This window comes from Entelurus aequoreus, linkage group LG20 (genome assembly GCF_033978785.1).
Source record: "Entelurus aequoreus isolate RoL-2023_Sb linkage group LG20, RoL_Eaeq_v1.1, whole genome shotgun sequence".
NCBI lineage: Eukaryota > Metazoa > Chordata > Actinopteri > Syngnathiformes > Syngnathidae > Entelurus > Entelurus aequoreus.
This window is the reverse complement of record NC_084750.1, coordinates 50283957-50310803: the sequence shown is the minus strand read 5'-3', so window position 1 is coordinate 50310803 and position 26847 is coordinate 50283957. Positions and strand designations below refer to the sequence as shown.

General features: G+C 41.2%; 2 protein-coding genes across 10 annotated transcripts in view; one reads left to right on the top strand and one right to left on the bottom strand.

The window, feature by feature from the left end:
* LOC133636338 (gastrula zinc finger protein XlCGF48.2-like) overlaps window positions 1-26847 on the bottom strand; it is a 359822-nt gene that overhangs the window by 139736 nt on the left and 193239 nt on the right. The window lies entirely within an intron of this gene.
* LOC133636329 (gastrula zinc finger protein XlCGF57.1-like) overlaps window positions 1-26847 on the top strand; it is a 243662-nt gene that overhangs the window by 89561 nt on the left and 127254 nt on the right. Inside the window, exons 1-2 of one of the 7 annotated variants that reach the window (XM_062030257.1) lie at window positions 17727-18072; window positions 19313-19537. The exons of 4 other annotated variants lie outside the window; for them this stretch is intronic. In XM_062030257.1, the coding sequence (XP_061886241.1) occupies window positions 17979-18072; window positions 19313-19537 (319 nt within the window). In that variant the 5' untranslated portion in view covers window positions 17727-17978. Of the gene's footprint in view, window positions 1-17726; window positions 18073-19312; window positions 19568-26847 lie in introns of those variants that run through there. 2 more of the 7 variants (XM_062030256.1, XM_062030258.1) reach the window with 2 other exon arrangements.

The following is a 26847-nucleotide window of genomic DNA, read 5'->3' as shown; positions in this document are numbered from 1 at the left end:
AATCCATCGACTGCTATGGTCATGTTTGTTAAAACTTTAAATGTAACAGATTTATGAATGTACAATGCGACCCCTCCTCCTATTTTATTGATTCTGTTTATGTATGTTAATTCATAGTCATTCAGACTAAAATCAATACCTTTATCACTGTTGAAGCAGGTTTCAGTAATTGCAATAATGGTAAATGGATGAATAAATTCTTTCAAGTAATCCTTGATAGCCTCAAAGTTAGTGTACATGCTTCCACTATTGAAATGTATTATAGATAGACTATCTTCTGATTTTACACTGTTTTCATATTGTTCACAGGTAAAATAATTTTGTATTTATTTATTACATTTTAGCATTTTAGGTGATATATTCTGCACTTCTTTTAAGGTCTATTTGACTATTGTATTGTATTCATCCTCCTATGTTACCATGTTAATGTGACACTATGTGCACCTTATGTCTTATGTCTGTACAGCACTTTGGTATTTGACTATTGTATTGTATTCATCCTCCTATGTTACCATGTTAATGTGACACTATGTGCACCTTATGTCTTATGTCTGTACAGCACTTTGGTATTTGACTATTGTATTGTATTCATCCTCCTATGTTACCATGTTAATGTGACACTATGTGCACCTTATGTCTTATGTCTGTACAGCACTTTGGCCAACTGAGGTTGTTTTAAATGTGACATATAAATAAATGAAGTGAACACATCATTTAGTTTTTCCACTGGGGGGGACCAGACAAGCTCTGCTTCTTCCACTCATGTTGGACGCTTGATCACTTGAGCAAAAGTTGTGCTTGTAAAGTTTTGACATGTTCCAAATAAATACATTGCAAGTGAACATTAATAATAAGTAATTTTTGGTTGTATGCCAACTTTGCGGCGCAGCTCTTCACAGCATCACCTCGCTAGTTAGCTTAACGTTAGCATCTTCCATGTTACATCATAACGATGTTGAATAAATGTGTTTGTGTGCCTTACACACGGACTTGTTATTGGCTAACATATATACACATCATTTGTGCTAAATGTTTTGACTTTATTAATCTCCAGTCTTCACACAGTGAGCGTAGAAATGAGTTTAACATTGGGGGGACATCAATTTATATCCCAAAATAATGTTAGGACAAATAAATGATGACACAGTATCAGTATCAGTCTATGTTAAGCATTTTATGTAGCATTCCCATTTTACACTTTTTACTGAACTCTTGTGAAATATCCACTGTCATGTTACTCTTTATAGTTCATTAATTAGTCAATTAATAAAATATTTACTGAGTCCTGCTTCTGTTTCACTTTTTTGTGGTGTCATTTTTCTACCTGTTAAGAGAAGTATTTGATGTTAAATATATATATAATCCTCCATATTGGCAGCCATAGTCATTCATTTATTCAGCAGAGCATTAAAACTTGGATCTGACAAAAAGTAAACACAAATGCTGTCTTCCTCGCTGATAAAACATGATAGCAACATGCATCTGCTAGCTCATGATCGCCCCCACTTCTCAGTGTGGCGAGTTGGAGTACTACAAGAAGCACTCTAATACAGTGCTTAAATCTTTATTTTTAGTCTTATTATTTTTTATTTTTTATTATCAAGGAATAAAGAGGTCACACTTATATTAGAACATTAATACTAAGATTTGTCCAGTAGTGGACCATTAATGCCTGATGACGATGATGATAATTATGATGACAATGATGATGATGATGATGATGAAGATGTATCTGTGCAAGTGAACAATTGGATCCACAAGGTTCAACAACCCTTTCCACAGACTACACACACATCAGAAACATAAATGTTAGAAGCCTACAACAATATATGTGAAGAAGACTTTAGTATTAAAAGTGAAGATGTGAGGTGAAATAAGTAGAAATGCAGCAATAAAAACAAGCAACTCCACTCACGATGGCTCTAAAGTTCAGTGATGTGTTGCTAACTTCAGCATTTTTCTTCTTTGTTGATGTTTTGCAGTAGTTAACATCCATGATGTAACAATGCTGCTAATCTACCACAGTCCACATTTTGGTAACCATTTTATTCATTCATACTTTTAGTTGGATAATAACATCAATAAAATGCAATGGAAAAATTGTGATTTCATATGACACAAAAAAACACCCCACATGAAAATAAGATGTCCTCTCTTCAACGATGATAAAATAAAATAAAATAGTAGCTACATATATAATATTCAATACATGCACACAACTTAAACAGTAAGTACAGGACAACATATAAGACTAAAAGATGAGAAGCACTACATACAACTTCAAATATACATTCTTATTAAACATGCTGTGTTTTTAAACTACATTTAGCACAATCACTGTTTAAGTGTTTTTAAATCCCTGCAGCTTCCATGACTGTTACACACTTGTGTTTACTCACCTGATACTTAAACATGAACATCTTATCACACGCAGTGCAACTAAACGGTTTCTCTCCAGTGTGTGTTCTCATGTGTGTGGTCATGCATTCCTTTCTGGAGAAACTCTTCTTACAAACAGAGCAAGAAAAAGGTTTCTCACCAGTGTGTGTTCTCATGTGCAATATCATGTGTTTCTTCGTGTTGAATCTTTTAGCACAAGCTGAGCAAGGCAAAGGTTTCTCACCAGTGTGTGTTCTCATGTGTGTGGTTATGTGTTGCTTTGTGGAGAAACTCTTCTTACATACAGAGCAAGTAAAAAGTTTCTCTCCAGTATGTATTCTCATGTGTCTGGTCATGTCATTCTTAGTGCTGAATCTTTTAACACAAACTGAGCAAAGAAAAGGTTTCTCTCCAGTATGTATTCTCAAGTGTCTTGTAAAATAACTCTTGTGTCTAAATGATTTCCCACATTGAGAGCAGTCAAAGTGTTTGTTGTTAGTGTGATGTCTCGTATCACCTTTAGAGTCATTTTGACTCTCCAAAGGTTTTTGGATGTGGTCACTGTGATCAGAAGAGTGTGACATCATGTGGTCCATGTCTGACAGTGGAGCAAAGATGCTGTCTGGTTCTGACTTTATATCTTCACAATGCTCTCCATCAGCTTCTGTGATGTGTTGACTTACAAGCTCCGCCCCTCTGTTCTCCTCACTTTGACTGTGATGAAGCTGTAAGGACTGAGCTTCATCTTCATCATGAAGCTGCTCCTCTTTAATGTGGGAGGGGGCCTGTAGCTCCTTCTGTCCCACACTGGTGTGCCACTCCTCTTCATGACTCCCCGCTGACACCCGCTGGACGTCTGCAGAACAAATGAGGTGTTACTGTATTGAAGTTTGCAGCTCTTATGCCAACCATCCACATTATGTGAGGTTGGTCTAATCAAATATATGCATAAAAACTCATCCATCCATCCATCTTCTTCCGCTTATCCGAGGTCGGGTCGCGGGGGCAGCAGCCTACGCAGGGAAACCCAGACTTCCCTCTCCCCAGCCACTTCGTCCAGCTCTTCCCGGGGGATCCCGAGGCGTTCCCAGGCCAGCCGGGAGACATAGTCTTCCCAACGTGTCCTGGGTCTTCCCCGTGGCCTCCTACCGGTCGGATGTGCCCTAAACACGTCCCTAGGGAGGCGTTCGGGTGGCATCCTGACCAGATGCCCGAACCACCTCATCTGGCTCCTCTCGATGTGGAGGAGCAGCGGCTTTACTTTGAGCTCCCCCCGGATGGCAGAGCTTCTCACCCTATCTCTAAGGGAGAGCCCCGCCACCCGGTGGAGGAAACTCATTTCGGCCGCTTGTACCCGTGATCTTGTCCTTTCGGTCATAACCCAAAGCTCATGACCATAGGTGAGTATGGGAACGTAGATCGACCGGTAAATTGAGAGCTTTGCCTTCCGGCTCAGCTCCTTCTTCACCACAACAGATCGATACAGTGTCCGCATTACTGAAGACGCCGCACCGATCTACCTGTCGATCTCACCACCCACTCTTCCCTCACTCGTGAACAAGACTCCGAGGTACTTGAACTCCTCCACTTGGGGCAGGGTCTCCTCCGCAACCCGGAGATGGCACTCCACCCTTTTCCGGGCGAGAACTATGGACTCGGACTTGGAGGTGCTGATTCTCATCCCAGTCGCTTCACACTCAGCTGCGAACCGGTCCAGTGAGAGCTGAACATCCTGGCCAGATGAAGCCATCAGGACCACATCATCTGCAAAAAGCAGAGACCTAATCCTGCAGCCACCAAACCAGATCCCCTCAACGCCTTGACTGCACCTAGAAATTCTGTCCATAAAAGTTATGAACTGAATGGGTGACAAAGGGCAGCCTTGGCGGAGTCCAACCCTCACTGGAAACGTGTCCGACTTACTGCCGGCAATGCGGACCAAACTCTGGCACTGATCATACAGGGAGCGGACCGCCACAATCAGACAGTCCGATACCCCATACTCTCTGAGCACTCCCCGCTGGACTTCCCGAGGGACACGGTCGAATGCCTTCTCCAAGTCCACAAAACACATGTAGACTGGTTGGGCAAACTCCCATGCACCCTCAAGGACCCTGCCGAGAGTATAAAGCTGGTCCACAGTTCCACGACCAGGACGAAAACCACACTGTTCCTCCTGAATCCGAGGTTCGACTATCCGGCGTAGCCTCCTCTCCAGCACACCTGAATAGACCTTACCGGGAAGGCTGAGGAGTGTGATCCCTTGATAGTTAGAACACACCCTCCGGTTCCCCTTCTTAAAGAGAGGAACCACCACCCCGGTCTGCCAATCCAGAGGTACCGCCCCCGATGTCCACGCGATGCTGCAGAGTCTTGCCAACCAAGACAGCCCCACAGCATCCAGAGCCTTAAGGAACTCCGGGCGGATCTCATCCACCCCCGGGGCCTTGCCACCGAGGAGCTTTTTAACTACCTCAGCAACCTTAGCCCCAGAAATAGGAGCGCCCACCACAGATTCCCCAGGCACTGCTTCCTCATAGGAAGACGTGTTGGTGGGATTGAGGAGGTCTTCGAAGTATTCCCTCCACCGATCCACAACATCCGCAGTCGAGGTCAGCAGAACACCATCCTCACCATACACGGTATTGACAGTACACTGCTTCCCCTTCCTGAGGCGGCGGATGGTGGTCCAGAACCGCTTCGAAGCCGTCCGGAAGTCGTTTTCCATGGCTTCCCCGAACTCCTCCCATGTCCGAGTTTTTGCCTCCGCGACCGCTGAAGCCGCACACCGCTTTGCCTGTCGGTACCTGTCCGCTGCCTCAGGAGTCCTATGAGCCAAAAGAACCCGATAGGACTCTTTCTTCAGCTTGACGGCATCCCTCACCGCCGGTGTCCACCAACGGGTTCTAGGATTACCGCCACGACAGGCACCAACTACCTTGCGGCCACAGCTCCAATCAGCCGCCTCGACAATAGTGGTGCGGAACATGGTCCATTCGGACTCAATGTCCAGCACCTCCCTCGTGACATGTTCAAAGTTCTTCCGGAGGTGGGAATTGAAACTCTCTCTGACAGGAGACTCTGCCAGACGTTCCCAGCAAACCCTCACAATGCGTTTGGGCCTGCAAGGTCTGTCCGGCATCCTCCCCCACCATCGCAGCCAACTCACCACCAGGTGGTGATCGGTAGAAAGCTCCGCCCCTCTCTTCACCCGAGTGTCCAAAACATGAGGCCGCAAATCCGACGACACAACTACAAAGTCGATCATGGAACTGCGGCCTAGGGTGTCCTAGTGCCAAGTGCACATATGGACACCCTTATGTTTGAACATGGTGTTCGTTATGGACAATCTGTGACGGGCACAAAAGTCCAATAACAAAACACCGCTCGGGTTCAGATCCGGGCAGCCATTCTTCCCAATCACGCCTCTCCAGGTTTCACTGTCGCTGCCAACATGAGCGTTGAAGTCCCCCAGTAGAACGAGGGAATCACCCGGGGGAGCACTCTCAAGTACTCCCTCGAGTGAATCCAAAAAGGGTGGGTACTCTGAGCTGCGGTTTGGCGCGTAAGCGCAAACCACAGTCAGGACCCGTTCCCCCACCCGAAGGCGGAGGGAAGCTACCCTCTCTTCCACCGGGTTGAACTCCAACATGCAGGCTCTGAGCCGGGGGGCAACAAGAATTGCCACCCCAGCCCGTCGCCTCTCACTGCCGGCAACGCCAGAGTAGAAGAGAGTCCAGCCCCTCTCGAGAGAACTGGTTCCAGAGCCCTTGCTGTGCGTCGAAGTGAGTCTGACTATGTCTAGCCGGAACTTCTCCACCTCGCGCACTAGCTCAGGCTCCTTCCCCCCCAGCGAGGTGACGTTCCACGTCCCAAGAGCTAGCTTCTGTAGCCGAGGATCGGACCGCCAAGTGCCCCGCCTTCGGCTGCCGCCCAGCTCACATCGCACCCGACCTCTATGACCCCTGCTATGGGTGGTGAGCCCATTGGAGGGGGGACCCACGTTGCCTCTTCGGGCTGTGCCCGGCCGGGCCCCATGGGGACAGGCCCGGCCACCAGGCGCTCGCCATCGTGCCCCACCTCCGGGCCTGGCTCCAGAGGGGGGCCCCGGTGACCCGCGTCCGGGCGAGGGAAATCTGGGTCTATAGTTTTTATTTTTCATTGAGGTCTTCGAGCTGCTCTTTGTCTGATCCCTCACCTAGGACCAGTTTGTCTTGGGAGACCCTACGAGGGGGCATAAAGCCCCCGGACAACATAGCTCCTAGGATCATTGGGACACGCAAACTCCTCTACCACGGTAAGGTGGCAGCTCAGAGAGGAGAGCATAAAAACTATCATATCTAAATCATTTATAGCTCTTATTAGACATCTTACTGGAAGTCTTTTATGGTTGTGGACTTTTATTAACCAACTACAGGACAAACATGAAATATGGTGATGATTGAATAATAGTTAGTTAGTTAAATGGATATGCAGTCACGGGTGGCAGATGTGGGGTCCTAGTCCTTGTTTGTTTACATGGACGTCCTCGCAAGACGCAAAGTTGAATGATAAAATGCAACCTTACCCCCATGATTTATCTGTGAGAGTCTTGATACTATTTGACTTGACCCAGCCACACACAAATAAATTGTAGCCATCCATGCCTTTTTAAGCTTTCCTCTCCTTTGTGGTGTAGAATGACGTCTGGAACTCAAGATAGTTCCACATGTCTGGGAACGCCACCGACGGATAATCCTTGATATTACTCAACAAATCTTTAGGGATCTATTCCGTTTCAGAGTTGGATTTTTTTCTCATATCTGCTTTTCGCAGGAAGATCTAGGCCAGGATTGTCAAACTAATTTTAGATGGGGGGCCACATGGAGAAGAATCTACTCCCAAGTGGGCCGGACTGGTAAAATCACGGCAAGATAACTTAAAAATAAAGACAACTGCAGATTGTTTTCTTTGTTTAGAAATAGAACAAACACATTCTGAAAATGTACAAATCATAATGTTGTTGGGTTTTTTTTACACTTACATGTTGCGGTTAATAGTATTTTATCTTTATTTGTCCTGTTTTACACTTTCAAAATCAATGATGTGATAATGTTCATCAGTCAACTCATCGGTGTTCATTTTCAATCTATCAAGATGAAAAAATAATATCAAAATCAAATTACAGGATGTTATTGATGTAGTTTGCTCATTTTCCCCGACTGGTGCGCTAACATCATGTGCTGTTGTTTGTTTTTTTATCATCTACAAAGATACAAAGAATTGCTATTGTGACATCTAGAGGACACATTTAGAACAGCAGTTTCTTTCATTCAAATATTTCGACTTATTTTTGTACTTAGCAAACTCATCCCGCGGGCCGGATAAAACCTGTTGGAGGGCCTGATCCGGCCCGTGGGCCGTATGTTTGACAAAGTTCAAGTACCAATGATAGGTGTAGTGAAATTTGTCCTCTGAATTTGACCCATCCCCTTGTTCACCCCCTGGGAGGTGAGGGGAGCAGTGGGCAGCAGCGGTGGCCGCGCCCGGGAATCATTTTGGTGATTTAACCAACAATTGCAAGCCTTGATGCTGAGTGCCAAGCAGGGAGGTAATGGCTCCCATTTTTATAGTCTTTGGTATGACTCGGCCGGGGTTTGAACTCACGACTTACTGATCTCAGGGCGGACACTCTAACCACTAATCCACTGAGTAGTGAAGAAGTCATGTAGTATGTAACTGAGTTAAAATAGAAAGTTATTTCCTCCTGTCATGTTAATAAAATGTTTATTGAGCAAAATATAATTGTTCATTTTAAAGAAAGCTCCAGATATACACATCAAAGCCATTCATACATTCTCATCTTGCAACTTGTTTCTATTTATAAATTCATGCAGAGGCTTTCAACACAATGATGTTGATGTCAAATAGAAAATACATCAATCACTCATTTCAAAAAGGTGTCATCTCCCAATAGCAACATGTCAAAGAAACAATGTTGTTAATCATCATGACGACAATGTCAAATCAAATTCACAAATCAAGAGAGTAATAAAATAATTTAGTGAGCAATATACAAGCTGTTGATTCTTTTTGAATGGACTTTTAGGTGACATGATAAGGTAAAAAGATGTCAACAAAGCTGCTCACAAGTTGAGGTTTGAAAACAGCATCCAGTAGTTCTTGTAGAGCTTTGTTCTCCTCCTTTGTCCTAGAAAGTTCCTCCTCGTACTCTGCTATGGTTCTTTCCAACACTCCAAATATTTCTTCCACAGTAACATTTAGTCGCTGCTCCATCAACATTCTCACCTTTTGGACCAGACACATTTTTTCCTGCGTGTTGCTAACTTGCGCCTTTATTTCTTGCCTCATGTTTTAAATGTAAGACGCGGACTGAAAAGCTGATTTTAAAAGTAAGTAAGTAAGTCATTAGTTGGAGTGCAAAAAGAGATGAGATGAAGACGTTGTTTCAACACCTAGTGATGGGTCCTTGGTGAGCGATCCGGCTTTAAAAGATCCTGCTCTTTGAAGTAGCAGCTCTTTCATATCAAAGAACCTTTGACTAATTCTTCCTTTAGTTTAACGGCAGCTTGCAGCAATGACATGAAAGGTGCATACTGCCATCTACTGTATGTCACATGGGCTATATTCATGTACGCCCACTGTAACAACTAATACTGGATCATATTACATTATATATATATATATATATATATATATATATATATATATATATATATATATATATATATATATATATATATATATATATATATATATATATAAAAATATATATATATATATATACTTACACTGTAACAACTAATACTGTAGGAAATTAAACTATATATATATGAAATTAATATATATATATATATATATATATATATATATATACATATATATATATATATATATATATATATATATATATATATATATATATTCATGTACTTACACAGTAAAAACTAATACTGTATGAAATTAAAAGCAATGCCTTGTCCTTACTTCATTTTTGTGGAATTGCAACTCTATCAAAACAAAATGCCAATAATTTTGGGCTTATTTTTTAAATGAAATCACTCTTTCTAAGCTGCCCTAACTTAGAGAAATAACATTTTTATCACATTTAAATGTTGACTCTAAATATTATATCTAAATGTTGAATCTAAACATCATTCTTAAATATCAATCTATATGTTAAATCTAAACCTAAATCTTAAATGTAAATTTAAATCTGAATCTGAGCACTAAATGTTAAAACTAAACCTAAATCTTAAATCTAAATCTGAGCACTAAATGTTAAAACTAAACCTAAATCTTAAAGGCCTACTGAAATGATTTTTTTTTATTTAAACGGGGATAGCAGATCTATTCTATGTGTCATACTTGATCATTTCGCGATATTGACATATTTTTGCTGAAAGGATTTAGTATAGAACGACGACGATAAAGATCGCAACTTTTGGTATCTGATAAAAAAAAGGCTTGCCCCTACCGGAAGTAGCGTGACGTAGTCAGTTGAACATATACGCAAAGTTCCCTATTGTTTACAATGATGGCCGCATGAAGTGAGAGAGATTCGGACCGAGAAAGCGACAATTTCCCCATTAATTTGAGCGAGGATGAAAGATTTGTGGATGAGTAAAGTGCAAGTGAAGGACTAGTGGGGAGTTGAAGCTATTCAGATAGGGAAGATGCTGTGAGAGCCGGGGGTGACCTGATATTCAGCTGGGAATGACTACAACAGTAAATAAACACAAGACATATATATACTCTATTAGCCACAACACAACCAGGCTTATATTTAATATGACACAAATTAATCCTGCATAAAAACACCTATGTGTTTGTTATGCTAGCTCCTAGCTCCTCTGCTAGCTCCTAGCTCCATAGAACACGCCAATACAATTCAAACACCTGATCAACACACACAATCACTCAGCCCAAAAGACCGTTTACCTAACCCAAGGTTCATAAAGCTTATATATTTTTAAAAAGTTACGTACGTGACGCGCACATACGGTCAAGTTATCGAATGTTTAGCAGCCAAGGCTGCATACTCACGGTACCTGGTATTCAGCTGGGAATGACTACAACAGTAAATAAACACAAGACATATATTTACTCTATTAGCCACAACACAACCAGGCTTATATTTAATATGCCACAAATTAATCCTGCATAATAACACCTGCGTGTTTGTTATGCTAGCTCCTAGCTCCTCTGCTAGCTCCTAGCTCCATAGAACACGCCAATACAATTCAAACACCCGATCAACACACACAATCACTCAGCCCAAAAGACCGTTCACCTAACCCAAGGTTCATAAAGCTTATATATTTTTAAAAAGTTACGTACGTGACGCGCACGTACGGTACGGTACGTGTTATGCTAGCTCCTAGCTCCTCTGCTAGCTCCTAGCTCCATAGAACACGCCAATACAATTCAAACACATGATCAACACACACAATCACTCAGCCCAAAAGACCGTTCACCTAACCCAAGGTTCATAAAGCTTATATATTTAAAAAAAGTTACGTACATACGCAAAAAAAAGCCAAAGCTGCATACTCACAGTAGCACGTCTGCGTCTTTGTCATCCAAATCAAAGTAATCCTGGTAAGAGTCTGTGTTGTCCCAGTTCTCTACAGGCGTCTGTGTATCCAAGTCAAAAGTCCTCCTGGTTAGAGTCTCTGTTATCCGAGTTCTTCCATCTTGACTGCATCTTTCGGGAATGTAAACAAAGAAGCGCCGGCTGTGTACTGTTGTGGCTGACTACGTTCGAAAAATACGTCCATTTCGCACCGACAACTTTCTTCTTTGCTTGCTCGGCTTCCTTCTCCATAATGCAATGAACATGATTGAAACAGATTCACGAACACAGATGTCCAGAATACTGTGGAATTATGAAATGAAAACAGAGCTTTTTCGTATCGGCTTCAATGTGGAAGGCATACCCGTGTTCCCCGGGCTACGTCACGTGCATACGTCATCCTCAGAGGCGTTTCGAACCGGAAGTTTAGCGGCAAATTTAAAATGTCACTTTATAAGTTAACCCGGCCGTATTGGCATGTGTTATAATGTTAAGATTTCATCATTGATATATAAACTATCAGACTGCGTGGTTGGTAGTAGTGGCTTTCAGTAGGCCTTTAAATCTAAATCTAAATGAGAGTGCTAAACGTTAAATGTGTTATACTTGTATAGCGCTTTTCTACCTTTTTCTAAGGAACTCAAAGCGCTTTGACACTATTTCCACATTCACTCATTCACACACACACACATTCACACACACACACACACACATTCACACACACACACACACACACACACACACACACACACACACACACACACACACACACACACACACACACATTCACACACACATTCACACACTGATGGCGGGAGCTGCCATGCACGGCGCTAACCAGGCCCATCAGGAGCAAGGGTGAAGTGTCTTGCTCAAGGACACAACGGCCGTGACTAGGATGGTAGAAGGTGGGGATTGAACCCCAGTAACCCTCAGATTGCTGGCACGGCCACTCTACCAACTTCGCCACACCGTCCCCATATAGGTTTAAATCTAAACCTATATCTTAAATCTAAACCTAATTGTTAAATCTAAACCCAAATATTAAATCTAAATCTAAATGTGAGCGCTAAATGTTAAAACTAAACCTAAATCTTAAATTCAAACCTACATGTTAAATCTAAATGTGAGTGCTAAATCTTCAATCTAAATGTAAATTTAAATCTAAATCTTCAATCTAAATCTATATCTAAATGTGAATGCTAAATCTTCAATCTAAATGTAAATTTAAATCTAAATCTTAAATCTATATGTAAATGTGAGTGCTAAATCTTGAATCTAAATCTTAATTTCGAATCTAAATCTTGAATCTAAATCTATATCAAAATGTGAGTGCTAAATTTTCAATCTAAATCTATACTTACATTTAGATTGTGAGTGCTTCATGTTAAATCTAAACCGAAATTTTACATCTAGACTTAAATCTTAAATCTAAATCTATATCTAAATGTGAGTGCTAAATCTTCAATCTAAATCTTAATTTTAAATCTAAATCTTAAATCTAAATCTATATCTAAATGTGAGTGCTAAATTTTCAATCTAAATCTAAATTTTCAATCTAAATCTTTATTTTAACATGAGCGCTAAATGTTAAATCTAAATCTTAAATCTAATTTTGAGCGCTAAATTTAAAATTACATTTAAAATCTAAAACTACATTTTAAATCTAAAACTACATCTTAAATCTAAATCTTAAATCTAAAGCTTAAATCTGAATCTAAATACAAATCTTAAATCTAAATCTTAAATCTAAATTTTAAATCTAAATCTTAAATCTGAATCTTAAATCTAAATCTTAAATCTAAATACAAATCTTAAATCTAAATCTTAAATCTAAATCTTAAATCTAAATCTTAAATCTAAATCTAAATACAAATCTTAAATCGAAATCTTAAATCTAAATCTAAATACAAATCTTAAATCTAAATCTTAAATCTAAATTTTAAATCTAAATCTAAATTCAAATCTTAAATCTAAATCTTAAATCTATATCTTAAATCTAAATCTAAATACAAATCTTAAATCTAAAACTTAAATCTAAATCTAAATACAAATCTTGAATCTTAAATCTAAATCTAAATCTAAATACAAATCTTAAATCTAAATCTTAAATCTAAACCTTAAATCTAAATCTTAAATCTAAATCTTAAATCTTAAATCTAAATCTTAAATCTAAATTTAAATCTAAATCATAAATGTAAATATATATGTTGCCGAGTGTCAAGATGAATCTAGAAATGCTGCACACACTGCTGCTGCTAATGCGGCTGCTGTATGAAGGACATTGAAATAGGAACATCCCGATGTAGGGGAAGTTATGCTTAATGGACATTTGCGTGCCAGACACATGTTGGTGCGTCTCAGAGACTCTATAAAAAAGGTTGATGGTGCCGCACCCAGGAGTATGACAATACAAAGACACTGTGCCTTGTCCTAACTATATATGGCACATTGATGGCAGTCACAAATTAATTAGATGGAAATTAGTTGTACAAAAGCCAAAAGCAGTGAAGTTGTCACGTTGTGTAAATGGTAAATAAAAAGAGAATACAACAAATCCTTTTCAACTTATATTTGATTGAATAGATACTTAATGTTCACACTGGAAAACTTTGTTATTTTTTGCAAATATTAGCTCATTTGGAATTTGATGCCTGCAACATGTTTTAAAAAAGCTGGCACAAGTGGCAAAAAAGACTGATAAAGTTGAGGAATGCTCATCAAAGACTTATTTGGAACGCTGTCCCGCCGGCCTGTGTATGAATTTGTTGTTGTACATATAATAGTGTGTGTGTGTGTGTGTGTGTGTGTGTGTGTGTGTGTGTGTGTGTGTGTGTGTGTGTGTGTGTGTGTGTGTGTGTGTGTGTGTGTGTGTGAGTGTGTGTGTCCTGGGCATGACGTTAAAGTGCATCCGGCAGTGGAGGCTCTTCTTTGGGGGGTCTTGGGGCACTTTGAGGTTAACCCCTTAACAACTGTTACCCCAGGTGGCCCTTGGCAAAGGCCTAGTACCTGACTGCCCCCTAGCCAGGGATACGGCGAAGACCCGCTGCCTTGTGGGTAAGTCTAGGAAGACAAAGGCTAGGGGAGCACACCCTGAAAGAAAAGCAACGTGGTTGGCGGCACACGACAGGTGGTCCTCCAAAAAACTGGAGCTCCGGCAGCCTCCTGCAACTGTGGAAGAGTGCCGGTCGTCCTGGGTTCCCCTTGCCACCGGCTCCCACCCTCTCACAGTGTAGAAGTGCTGCTGGGACATGCGCACCCCCAGTGGCACTTTAAACAAGCTCCTCTGCGCAGGTATTCATCTCTGCCTCGGTGAGACCAGCTACCGGAAATGAAACAAAGTCTGGTGGCGATGGGGTGTCTGATAACGGGAGCAGGTATGAATGCACCAGAAGCTTCTAGTCAGAACCCTGCACACCAGCGGTTCAGGGCTATCTATGGTCGCTAGTAGCTGAAATTGAGTGGCAGCTGCTCTCGGCAGACCCCTGTACGCCTGAGCAGCCCTATTTAGGATTGCACTGCTCACCCCAACTGGGGAAAGGCCTAGAAAAGGTGGCCCAAACATTGCCCACTCAAAACCATCCTGGACAGGCTACCGCACCTGTCGGGAATTCCACTCCACGGTCGAAATAAAGCAAAGAAAATAATCCCTCTTAAACAGTAAATAGAAATCAAAATGTATTTAAAAAAAACCACAGAGGACAACAGAGGACAGAAGACCACACAACTCACGTAGTGTTAAAAGCCAAAGAATAAAAGTGGGTCTTAAGACGAGACTTATGCCTGGTTCACACCAAAGGCGCTTGCCGCGCTTTAAAGCGGCGAGCAAAGCGCCGTCATTTGGAAGAGGTGCTACGAACGTTTGTAATGCTAGGTTCACACCAACGGCGCTTTGACGGCGCTTTAAAGCGGCGTGAGGGTCGTCTGGCTGCATGCGGTGGCGACTGGGGTCCGCGCTTTGAACCAAGATCTGGTAAGCTTTCCCACGCTTTGAGTCAAGCTTTGCTGAGCTTTGCTGAGCTTTGTCACTCTTTGTCATGCTTTGATACGCTCTCTGCGCTTTATTCCATTCGTGACAGAGCGCCAAATTTTTTTAAACCGTTTAAAAAATTTTGGCGAACTTGCCGCATGTCCCGCTTCACTACAAGCTTTCCCAAGATCCATTAGGACCCTCACGCTTTAATCACGCTTTGTTACGCTTTAACGCCGCTTTGCATGCCGCTTTGCATGCCGCTTTGCATGCCGTTGGTGTGAACCTAGCATTAAAACACTCCACTGTGGGAGCAGTTTGAACATGGAGGGGCAGAGTGTTCCAGAGCTTTTATGCTAGGTTCACACCAACGGCGCTTTGACGGCACTTTAAAGCGGCATGCAAAGCGGCGTGAAAGTGTAACAAAGCCTGATTAAAGCGTGAGGGTCCTAATGGATCGTGGGAAAGCTTGTAGTGAAGCGGGACATGCGGCAAGTTAGCCAACATTTTTGAAACGGTTTAAAAAAATGATGCGCTCTGTCAAGAATGGAATAAAGCGCAGAGAGCGTATCAAAACGTGACAAAGCCCGACAAAGCTCAGCAAAGCTCAGCAAAGCTTGACTCAAAGCGTAGGAAAGCTTAACAGATCTTGGTTCAAAGCGCAATAGGAAGTGACTGTGATATTGACTAGTGACATTGAAACTTGATGTAAAACCAACACAGGATTACAAATCCATTCTCTTTTGCATCATTGCCTTTTTATACCATGATCATTGTTTCTGTACTTCTGCTGTTTGATGTTGCACTTTGACATTACTGTCTATCATTTTTCTGTATGAAAATGTTAATAATAAAGAGAGTATGTTACGTTTAAAAGAAATGCCTTTTATTATTGTCAACTAGCATAAGAAATGAAATATAGATATTTATTAAGATGACAAAGAAATAAAAGAAATGAAGATATAAAACATAATATAACGGGAAAAAAAAGAGAAATTGAAAAAATAAATGAATATAAAAAATAAAAGAAATGCCTTTTATTATTGTCAACTAGCATAAGAAATTAAAGATAGATTTTTATTAAGATGACAAAGAAATAAAAGAAATGACGATATAAAACATAATATAACGGGAAAAAAAGAGAAATTGAAAAAATAAATGAATATAAAAAATAAAAGAAATGCCTTTTATTATTGTCAACTAGCATAAGAAATGAAAGATAGATATTTATTAAGATGACAAAGAAATAAAATAAATGAAGATATAAAACATAATATAACGAAAAAAATAAATAATAATAATAAAACAAAAAGAGAAATCAAATAAATAGATAAATCTAAAAAAATGTGGGGAAAACTTTAGTATACTGAGTTTTTCACATTTTTTTCTTATTTTTGTTGTAACAATGCACAACAGAGCTTGATAATCGTGTCAGAGCCTGATTTAAAGCGTCAGGATCGCATCAAAGCGTAATAAAGTTCAATAAAGCGTAATAAAACTCATCAAAGCGTGATTTAAAGCATATCAAAGCGGCATCAAATCGTGAGGAACGGTAACAAAGCGGCAACTAATTCGTATCAGAGCGTATCAAAGCATAACATTACTTCGGAGATCGGGATATTCGTGGAAAAATAGAAAAAAATGACGGCGCTTTGCTCGCCGCTTTAAAGCGCGGCAAGCGCCGTTGGTGTGAACCAGGTATTAGGGCCGACCACAGAGAAGGCCCCTGTCTCCCCTGGTTTTAAGTCTGGTCTTGGGCACCACGAGCTGGAGCTGGCTCTCGGACCTCAGAGCGCGCGCAGGAGTGTACATTTGGATGAGGTCTGAGATATACTGAGGTGCCAGTCCATGTAAAGCTTTAAAAACAAACAGCAAGGATTTAAAATCAATTGTAAAATGAACAGGGAGCCAGTGCAAACTCTGAAGAATTGGGGTTATATGCCCCTGTTAAAAGTCCTGCTGCCACCTTCTGGACTAACTGCAACCGGGAGAGAGCTTTTTGGCTAATGGCAGCATAAAGTGCATTGCAGTAGTCCAGGCCACTTGAAATAAAAGCATGCACCACTTGTTCAAAAAGGTTAAAAGATAAAAACAGTTTTACCTTTACTAAAAGACGAAGATGATAAAAACAGGATTTTAAAACGCCATTGACTTGTTTGTCAAGTTTAAAATGGCTGTCTATAGTGACGCCAAGGCTGCTGACTTTGGGACGCACATCATTTTGCAATGGTCCCAAGTCAGTGAGGGCCGGACCAAAAACTGACATTTCTGTTTTTCCCTCATTCATTATTAAAACATTCTGGGCTAACCAAGCCTTGACGTGGCATAGACAGTTGAGAAGGGGTGTCAGGGGGCCGTGGCCTTTTCAAATTGGCATATTTGGCAGTCATCTGCATAAAAGTGTAATATATATAAATATAATGCCAAAGGAAATTGAAAAAGAACATGAAAACCTCCCACATTCTAAAATACATTATAAAAACGATTAGCATCAAAGACAAAAATAATATCATGAGTGTAATATTTATTTTGTTTCTTTTTTTTTCTTTCCTTATGCTACTGTTGTTTCAATACATTGTTAAATATTTGAATATTTTTACGAAAATAAGTGGACAAATTTACTTTTATTTTCAGAATAATTAAATAGTATATAATTAGATAGTTTTACCGGGGTGGGAGCTGATTGTACCTGTTTCTCTCGCGAGATCTGGAAAAGAGCTGGTTACTTATTTCTCTCGCGAGATCTGGAAGAGAGAGCTGGTTACTTGTTTCTCTCGCGAGATCTGACAAGACTGCGCGCGAAGCAAACACGGCGAGGATAAAGCAAGATGGCGTCTGACGGTGAAGACGTTATTGCAGTGTTCTTAATCTGTGCGTCCATGTACACATATATGTCCTTTATTACACTCTATTCATTAATAACTGTTTGTATATTAGTCTGAGCGCACTTTGATGCTAGTTAGCTTACCTTGTTAGCTGCTAACAAAGAAGTGATGAAAACACATCGCTAAGCAGAGATCAAGTGTGAGTGTAAAGTGTTGTGATTGTGTGAAAATGTGCGAAAGAACCATAGCAGAGTACGAGGAGGAACTTTGTCCAACAAAAGAGGAGAAGGAGCGACAACATCAAGTTGTGTTACACACAACAGGTTTGTTTACTTCTTACTCTCACATCTTTACTAACTTTATGTTTATTATTAACACTATTCTTCAATAGATTGTCTATAGGAAGATGAATTGGATGATGCACTGATTGTTTTATGTTGTTCATAAAAACCAGACAATATTTATGAGGTTGATGTTCCTCTCAGTTTGTAACAATGTGTATCAACATGTTTACACAAAAGTCACACAGTCACCGGGGGAATATTCCAGAGAGCAGGTTAAGTGCTAACACCTCGAGAGTTTTACCTCCAAATATAGAGAGGTAAGACAAAGTCAGAGTCAGTTACCTTGGTAACTGACGCTGTAAACCTAGCCTGCTAGCTGGCAGGTTTGACAAGTTATTTATGTGTGTAAAAGCTATACTGACCTGTTATTTCCTTCATTACCTCCCTGCTTGGCACTCAGCATCAAGGGTTGGAATTGGGGGTTAAATCACCAAAATGATTCCCGGGCGCGGCACCGCTGCTGCCCACTGCTCCCCTCACCTCCCAGGGGGTGAACAAGGGGATGGGTCAAATGCAGAGGACAAATTTCACCACACCTAGTGTGTGTGACAATCATTGCTACTTTAACTTAACTTTAACTTAAATATTGGTGCAGCCATTCACCTACTACAACACCTACTACATCCACCTACTCAGTGGTCTAGTGGTTGGAGTGTCCGCCCTGAGATGGGTAGGTTGTAAGTTCAAACCCCAACTGAGTCATACCAAAGACTATAAAATGGGACCCATTACTTCCCTGCTTGGCACTCAGCATCAAGGGTTGGAATTGGGGGTTAAATCACCATAAAAATGATTCCCGGGCGTGGCCACCGCTGCTGCTCACTGGTCCCCTCACCTCCCAGGGGGTGATCAAGGGTGATGGGTCAAATGCAGAGAATAATCTGGCCACACCTAGTGTGTGTGTGACAATCATTGGTACTTTAACTTTTTAATGTGGCAGTGATTGTGGAAAAAACAAAGCCTGATCTAAAGATGACATCTTGATCTCATACCATCTCAAACCAATTGGCCGTTCATTATGAAGTGAAATGTCTCAAAGTCGCTTAAATTCGTCTTCAACCAAGCAACACTATGTTTTATCCAGTTACTCGATTAATCGAAAACATTCTCAGTAGAACACTTGATTAATAAAATGTTCAATAGCCACAGCCCTATATTTCATGTACGATTTAATATTTAGCATGTAGGAGTTAAAATGTGTTTTGTTTGTGTCCTGTAGACATCCATCAGCTGATTGCACACCAAGAAGAATGTCTCCCTCATCTGCAGGGGGACAGTTTCACTTTAGAGGATCCACAGCCCTCACATTTTAAAGGGGACAAGGAGTATCCACATCCCCCCTATTTTAAAGAGGAAGAGGAGGGAGAGTGTCCTGTAGGGCAGGAGGAGGATGATGTCATGACTGTTGTCTCTGTGAAGACTGAAGAGCATGAAGACAAAGCACGTGAGTCCTCACAGCTTCATCACAGTCCAAGTAAGCACAACATCCACATATCATCTAATACAATGTTTGTGACACATGTTCATCCGGGGGCCACATTAATGACTAAAGATGGAGATATACTTGCTTTTTAACACCACCATTTAAAAATGAATGCTCATCAATCATCAACAGTGTAATTGCTGGGGTGTAACCATGTGACCTAGAGGCCGTCCTCCTTACCTCACGTGGTCAAATGAAGGCAAACATTCAATATGGCTACTGTTTATTTACCTTTAGCAGCACATATGTTAGCATATGTCAAAGGTTTAGTGGTGAAGATTAGGGATGTATACCAAGTACCATTTTTTTTTTAGTACTGGTTCCTAATTATGTCGTCCATGAGGACCGTGAAGATTCTGGACTAATGACACAACTATTTGTATTTTTAATTCCAGCTGACTGACGTAACTATGACACGTTGTCACATTGAGTTCAGCTGCCGCTGCTACACATTAAAATCAGCTTTGAATAATGACAAATAAGGAAGCAACCACACACAAAAGTGTGATGTGTGTGTTATTGACAAGAAGATGACATAACTGCATTTCACCTTGCACTGCACACATAGTTGACTTCTTTAAGACTTCAAATAAACAGCTGTTGTTTTTTCTTTATTTCTTTTTTTTTCTTTATTTAACCAGGTAAAAATCCCATTGAGATCAAAGATCTCTTTTCCAAGGGAGACCTGGCCAAGAGGGCAGCAGCAAGGTTACATTAAAAACAGTAAACAACACATAAAACATGACATTTACGACATTAAAACCTGCTGACATAACACATGTGCATACAGACAAGGTAAACAGTAAACAACACATACAACATGACATGTACAACATTAAAACTTGCTGACATAACACATGTGCATACAGACAAGGTAGACTGCAATCCTTTCACAGAAGCTTTAAACTCATTCAATGTAACAAGGGTTTGAAGTTGAATATTGGATTGTAGGTTATTCTAAGCATTCGCTGCTGAAAACCTAAATGCTTTCTTGCCCAGTTCAGTTCTTACTTTGGGGACGACAAATTGCACAACATTCATTGAACGAAGATTGTGACTTCCTTGTTTCTTTGTTAAAAGACAAGACAGATAAGATGGGGTGATACCCAGAATGGTTTTGTAGATGAACACATACCAATGATTGAGGCGTCAAGCACATAAAGATGTCCAGTTAACCATTGAGTATAACACACAATGGTGAGTAAGTTAACCATTGAGTATAACACACAATGGTGAGTAAGTTAACCATTGAGTATAACACACAATGGTGAGTAAGTTAACCATTGACACACAATGGTGAGTAAGTTAACCATTGAGTATAACACACAATGGTGAGTAAGTTAACCATTGAGTATAACACACAATGGTGAGTAAGTTAACCATTGACACACAATGGTGAGTAAGTTAACCATTGAGTATAACACACAATGGTGAGTAAGTTAACCATTGAGTATAACACACAATGGTGAGTAAGTTAACCATTGAGTATAACACACAATGGTGAGTAAGTTAACCATTGAGTATAACACACAATGGTGAGTAAGTTAACCATTGAGTATAACACACAATGGTGAGTAAGTTAATCATTGAGTATAACACACAATGGTGAGTAAGTTAACCATTGAGTATAACACACAATGGTGAGTAAGTTAGCCATTGAGTTAGGGATGATGTTTGATAAGAAGTTATCGAGTTCGAGTCTATTATCGAATCCTCTTATCGAACCGATTCCTTATCGATTCTCTTATGGAGTCCAGATAGGTTGTTGTATATGGAAAAAAACACACAATATTTGGTTTAACAAAAGCTCACTTTTATTATATAAGAAAACTATTTAATCTAATAAATAAATAAATATTGACTGTTACCCACCTAAAAAAATAAAATAAAATAAATAAATATTGACTGTTGTTACCCAAAGTATATTAAGTGGGATTTTTCAGAAAAACAAATATATACAGTAACACAAAAACAAGCTGTCTCTGTGATCACTATAGGTGTATAAATAATAATATAGTGTTAAATAAAATCAGTCCCTTGGGCACAAAACTGAAAATAATACAGCTCTCCAAAAGTGCAATTCTGCTGCTATTTGACATAACTGTTTGTTATGATGCTTTGACATTTTTGCACTTTATTTCTTTATTGAAAGAAAATTCTATGAAGAGAAAAGTTGTTTGCAAATGTGGTTACAATGCTAAAAAATGAAATGTTAAAGCTAAAAAAAGAAATACACTTTATTGAGTTAACATTCTTTATAGGGGGAAAGATGTTATGAGCTGCTAGGGAATATAACAACTACACTACCCAGCATGCAACGGGAGTGACGAGCATGCGCGGTAGCCCCGAAAAGTGTTGTTGCATGTCGTCACCCTGTTAGGTTATGAGCACGCTGTGAAAGTAGACGTCAAGAACTCAGCCAACACGCCTCGTCTGCATTATTTATAATTAGACAAACAACACAAATACAGTGTGATTTTGTTTTGTTTACAAGGAAAGAAAAACAAAAGTTAAAAAAGGGAGAGGTCATATATATGTATGTGCTGCGGTTGCTTTAAGAACGTTGGAACAGCTGCCGTAAAGGAGGTGCGTTGCTAGCCTGGTTGCTATGTTTCCGGTTGGTCGTAAAAGTGTTCGCCATGTGTTTGTACCCTGCTAAAATCTCTCAGTAAAGTTATTCATTGGATTATAGCTTTTGTTTTGAACTTTATTACACCTTGGAGCGCTTTTTCCTGTCCATTTTTTCCCTGCTTTCGCTATCTGCGCCTAATGACTGAGCTACGTGACTTCATTTCTTGTGATGTCACACGGAGCATTTCTGGTCGGGACGGGATTCGTTCCGAGGGATTCGAGTAAAGAACCAACTCTTTTTCTTTACTATAGTGGTCTCGATAACATGTACCGGTTCTCAAAAAGGGATTAGAGTCCGAGGACTCGGTTCTTTTCTTTTCGAACAACCGGGAAAACCGGTTTCGAGTATCATCCCTACATTGAGTATAACACACAATGGTGAGTAAGTTAACCATTGAGTATAACACAATAGTGAGTAAGTTAACCATTGAGTATAACACAATAGTGAGTAAGTTAACCATTGAGTATAACACACAATGGTGAGTAAGTTAACCATTGAGTATAACACACAATGGTGAGTAAGTTAACCATTGAGTATAACACACAATGGTGAGTAAGTTAACCACTGAGTATAACCCAATGGTGAGTAAGTTAGCCATTGAGTATAACACAAAATGGTGAGTAAGTTAGCCATTGAGTATAACACACAATGGTGAGTAAGTTAACCATTGAGTATAACACACAATGGTGAGTAAGTTAGCCATTGAGTATAACACACAATGGTGAGTAAGTTAACCATTGAGTATAACCCAATGGTGAGTAAGTTAACCATTGAGTATAACACACAATGGTGAGTAAGTTAACCATTGAGTATAACACACAATGGTGAGTAAGTTAACCATTGAGTATAACACACAATGGTGAGTAAGTTAACCACTGAGTATAACCCAATGGTGAGTAAGTTAACCATTGAGTATAACACACAATGGTGAGTAAGTTAGCCATTGAGTATAACACACAATGGTGAGTAAGTTAACCATTGAGTATAACCCAATGGTGAGTAAGTTAACCATTGAGTATAACACACAATGGTGAGTAAGTTAACCATTGAGTATAACACACAATGGTGAGTAAGTTGGTGATTGTCATGTCTGTGTTCATGTTTTTGTTTGGCCATGTGCTGTTTAGTTTTTTGGACACTTCCTTAGTTCCTGGTTTCACTTCCTTGTTTGGTTTGGTTTCCATGGTCACCCATTAGTTTTCACCTGTCATGTCACGCACCTGTTTTACGTTTTGAGTCACGCACCTGTTTGTTCCAATCATGTCACTGTTATTTAAGTCTCTTTGTTCATCACTCGTTCTGCCTGCATTGTGTTTGTCACGCGTTTATGTCAAGTAAGTGTTTGATTATGCCATGTCATCCATGCCAAGTAATTAAGCTTCATGTGTTTTAGGCACGCTTGCCTTTTTGCTTTATTGTTTGCGTGTGTGATAGTTTTAGTGATTTATGTTGAATAAATCCAAGCTCACCTTCACGCTGTCGTCCGGAGCCGTTTTTTGCATGGGAAGAACAACCCCGCAGCCAGCTGCGACCCCCCCACGTGACAGTGATGAATCTCAGTGCCCCGTGGTACACACTATCCAGCTTGTGGAGACAAGCAGCAGTAGCATTCATGTACAACACATCTCCATAGTCAATAACGGGTAAAAAGGTTGTTTCCACCAGTTTCTGTTTCACAGTAAAAGAAAAGCAAGACTTGTTTCTATAATAAAATCCCAGTATAAAAGTTTCAGTTTTTTTTTACAACATACTGAATGTGCTCCTTAAAACTCAAGTGGTCATCAATTAAAAATCCTAAATATTTAAAAGCAGATACTAACACAATTTGTTGCCCATTTCTTGTTCAAATGTTGTCACACAGTGCTGATCTTACAGTTTTTGATGTGGTAAAGAACATACACTTAGTTTTCTCTGCATTTAAAAGCAGTTGAAGATAGCAAAGTTGTTCTTGTACTCTGTCAAATGCATGTTGTAGATATTTAAAGGCCTCAGCAGGAGTGGGTGCTGTGCAGTATATGACAGTATCATCAGCGTAGGAATGGAAAGTTGAGTTCGGAATATTCTGTCCAAGATTATTAATTATTAATTAATAATGGGCCCAACACAGAACCTTGAGGGACACCCTTTTCCACTTGTAGTACGTCCGAGAAGGAACCTTCTATCTGAACAGCCTGAGTTCTACTTGTGAGGTCATTTGCAAACCATCCAACTGCTTGCTGAGAAAAAGCAATAGCTGAAACAGCCTGAACAGCCTGAACGAGTTCTTTGGACGCTTTGAGGCAAAAAACAGCACGCCTGCACGGAAGACTCCACCCCCTCCGGATGACCAGGTGCTGTCCCTGTCTTCGGCCAGCGTGAGGCGTTCCCTCTCCAGAGTCAACGCACGCAAAGCTGGAGGCCCGGACAACATACCTGGTCGTGTGCTGAGAGACTGTGCAGCGGAGCTCACAGATGTCTTCACGGACATCTTCAACACCTCCCTGAGCCAAGCTGCTGTTCCCACGTGCCTCAAAGCCACCACCATCATCCCGGTTCCCAAGAAGGCTTCCCCATCCAGCTACAACGATTACCGTCCCGTTGCACTGACGCCCATCATCACAAAGTGCTTCGAACGGCTAGTCTTGCAGCACATCAAGTCCATCCTCCCCCCCACCCTGGACCCCTACCAGTTTGCATATCGGGCCAACAGATCGACCGATGATGCAATCTCCACAGCCCTCCACTCAGCTCTCACCCACCTGGACACTAAAGACTCCTACGCCAGGATGCTGTTCATAGACTTCAGTTCAGCATTTAACACCATCATCCCACAGCAGCTGATTCACAAACTGGACCGGCTGGGGCTGAACACGTCGCTGTGCAACTGGCTGCTGGACTTCCTGACTGGGAGACCACAGGCAGTCCGGGTCGGCAGGTACACATCCAGCACCATCATCATGAACACAGGGGCCCCTCAAGGATGTGTGCTGAGCCCCCTTCTCTTCACCCTGCTGACCCACGACTGCACGCCGAAGCACAGCACCAACCTCTTCGTCAAGTTTGCGGACGACACAACTGTGGTAGGTCTCATCCACAATAACGATGAGACCGGCTACAGAGACGAGGTGAGCCAACTGGCCACATGGTGCGGTGACAACAATCTCTCTCTCAATGTAGAGAAAACAAGGGAGATTGTTGTGGACTTCAGGAGAGCGCACACCCAGCACCCTCCTCTGACCATCAACGGTGCGGTGGTGGAGAGAGTGAGCAGCACCAAATACCTGGGTGTGCACATCACAGATGACCTCTCCTGGAAAACCAACACTGCATCACTGGCCAAGAGGGCTCAACAGCGCCTCTACTTCCTCCGCAAACTGCGAAGAGCAAAAGCCTCAGCCTCCATCATGCACTCCTTCTACTGGGGCGTCATTGAGAGCATCCTGACCAGCTGCATAACTGTGTGGTACGGAGGCTGCACGGCGTCCTGCCGCAGGACGCTGCAGCGCACAGTTAGGGCAGCTGAGAAGATCGTCGGTGCCCCCCTCCCCTCCCTCCAGGACATTTACAACACACGCCTGTCACGCAAAGCACTCCGCGTGGCAGGCGACATCACACACCCCTCACACGGCTTCTTCAGACTGCTGCCATCCGGCAGACGACTGAGAAGCCTCCGAGCTCGAAGCTGTAGGCTGAGAGACAGCTTCATCCATCAGGCTGTCAGGAAGCTGAACTCTCTCCCGGCCCCCCCCCCCCTTCTCACTCTGCCCTGCAATCTGATCTGAACTGTGAACTGAGACACTACACCCCACCCCCCCCCCCCCCCCCCACTCACCCACACACACACACACACACACACACACACACACACACACACACACACACACACACACACACACACACACACACACACACACACACCATCTATCACTTAGCCACTTTACTCCGGACTCAAAATGCTGCTAACTGTTTTAACTGTTTACACTGTTTACATTGCACTTTGCACTCCCATCTAAATACTTGAATACTTACGTTGCAATACTGTATATACAATAGATAGATATTATAGATATTCTGGTAATATCTTCTTCCCCTGTATATTTTTCCCCCCCCTCATGCGACTGTTTAAATTGTTGTCTTTTTTATTCTTCTTTTACACTTTATATTTATAGACACCGTGGTTGTGAGAGGAACGTAATTTCGTCCACCTGTATGTCCTGTACAAACAGTTGTTTGACAATAAAGCTGACTTTGACTTTGACTTTGACTTTGAAAGAAGTTTGATTAAAATGACATGATCAACAGTATCAAATGCCTTTGAAAAGTCAATAAAGAGGGACAGACAGCACTGCTTCTTGTCAAGAGCTTCAGTTACATCATTTATAAACTTCATAGCAGCAGTAACAGTACTGTGATTTCTGCCAAAACCTGACTGAAATGGTGACAGAATAAAATTGGTGTCCAAAAAGTATTTTATCTGTTCACTAATAAGGGATTCAAGCACTTTTGCCAGAACAGAGAGTTTAGCAGTGACGTGTCGTCAGGGGAGGCAGGTGAGGCGGGGCCTCACCTGCCATCATGGAAAGAAAAAAAATTTAAAAAGAAAAATAAATAATTAAATTGTTATATGTATCCAGTGATTATACTATCAGTGATTATACTA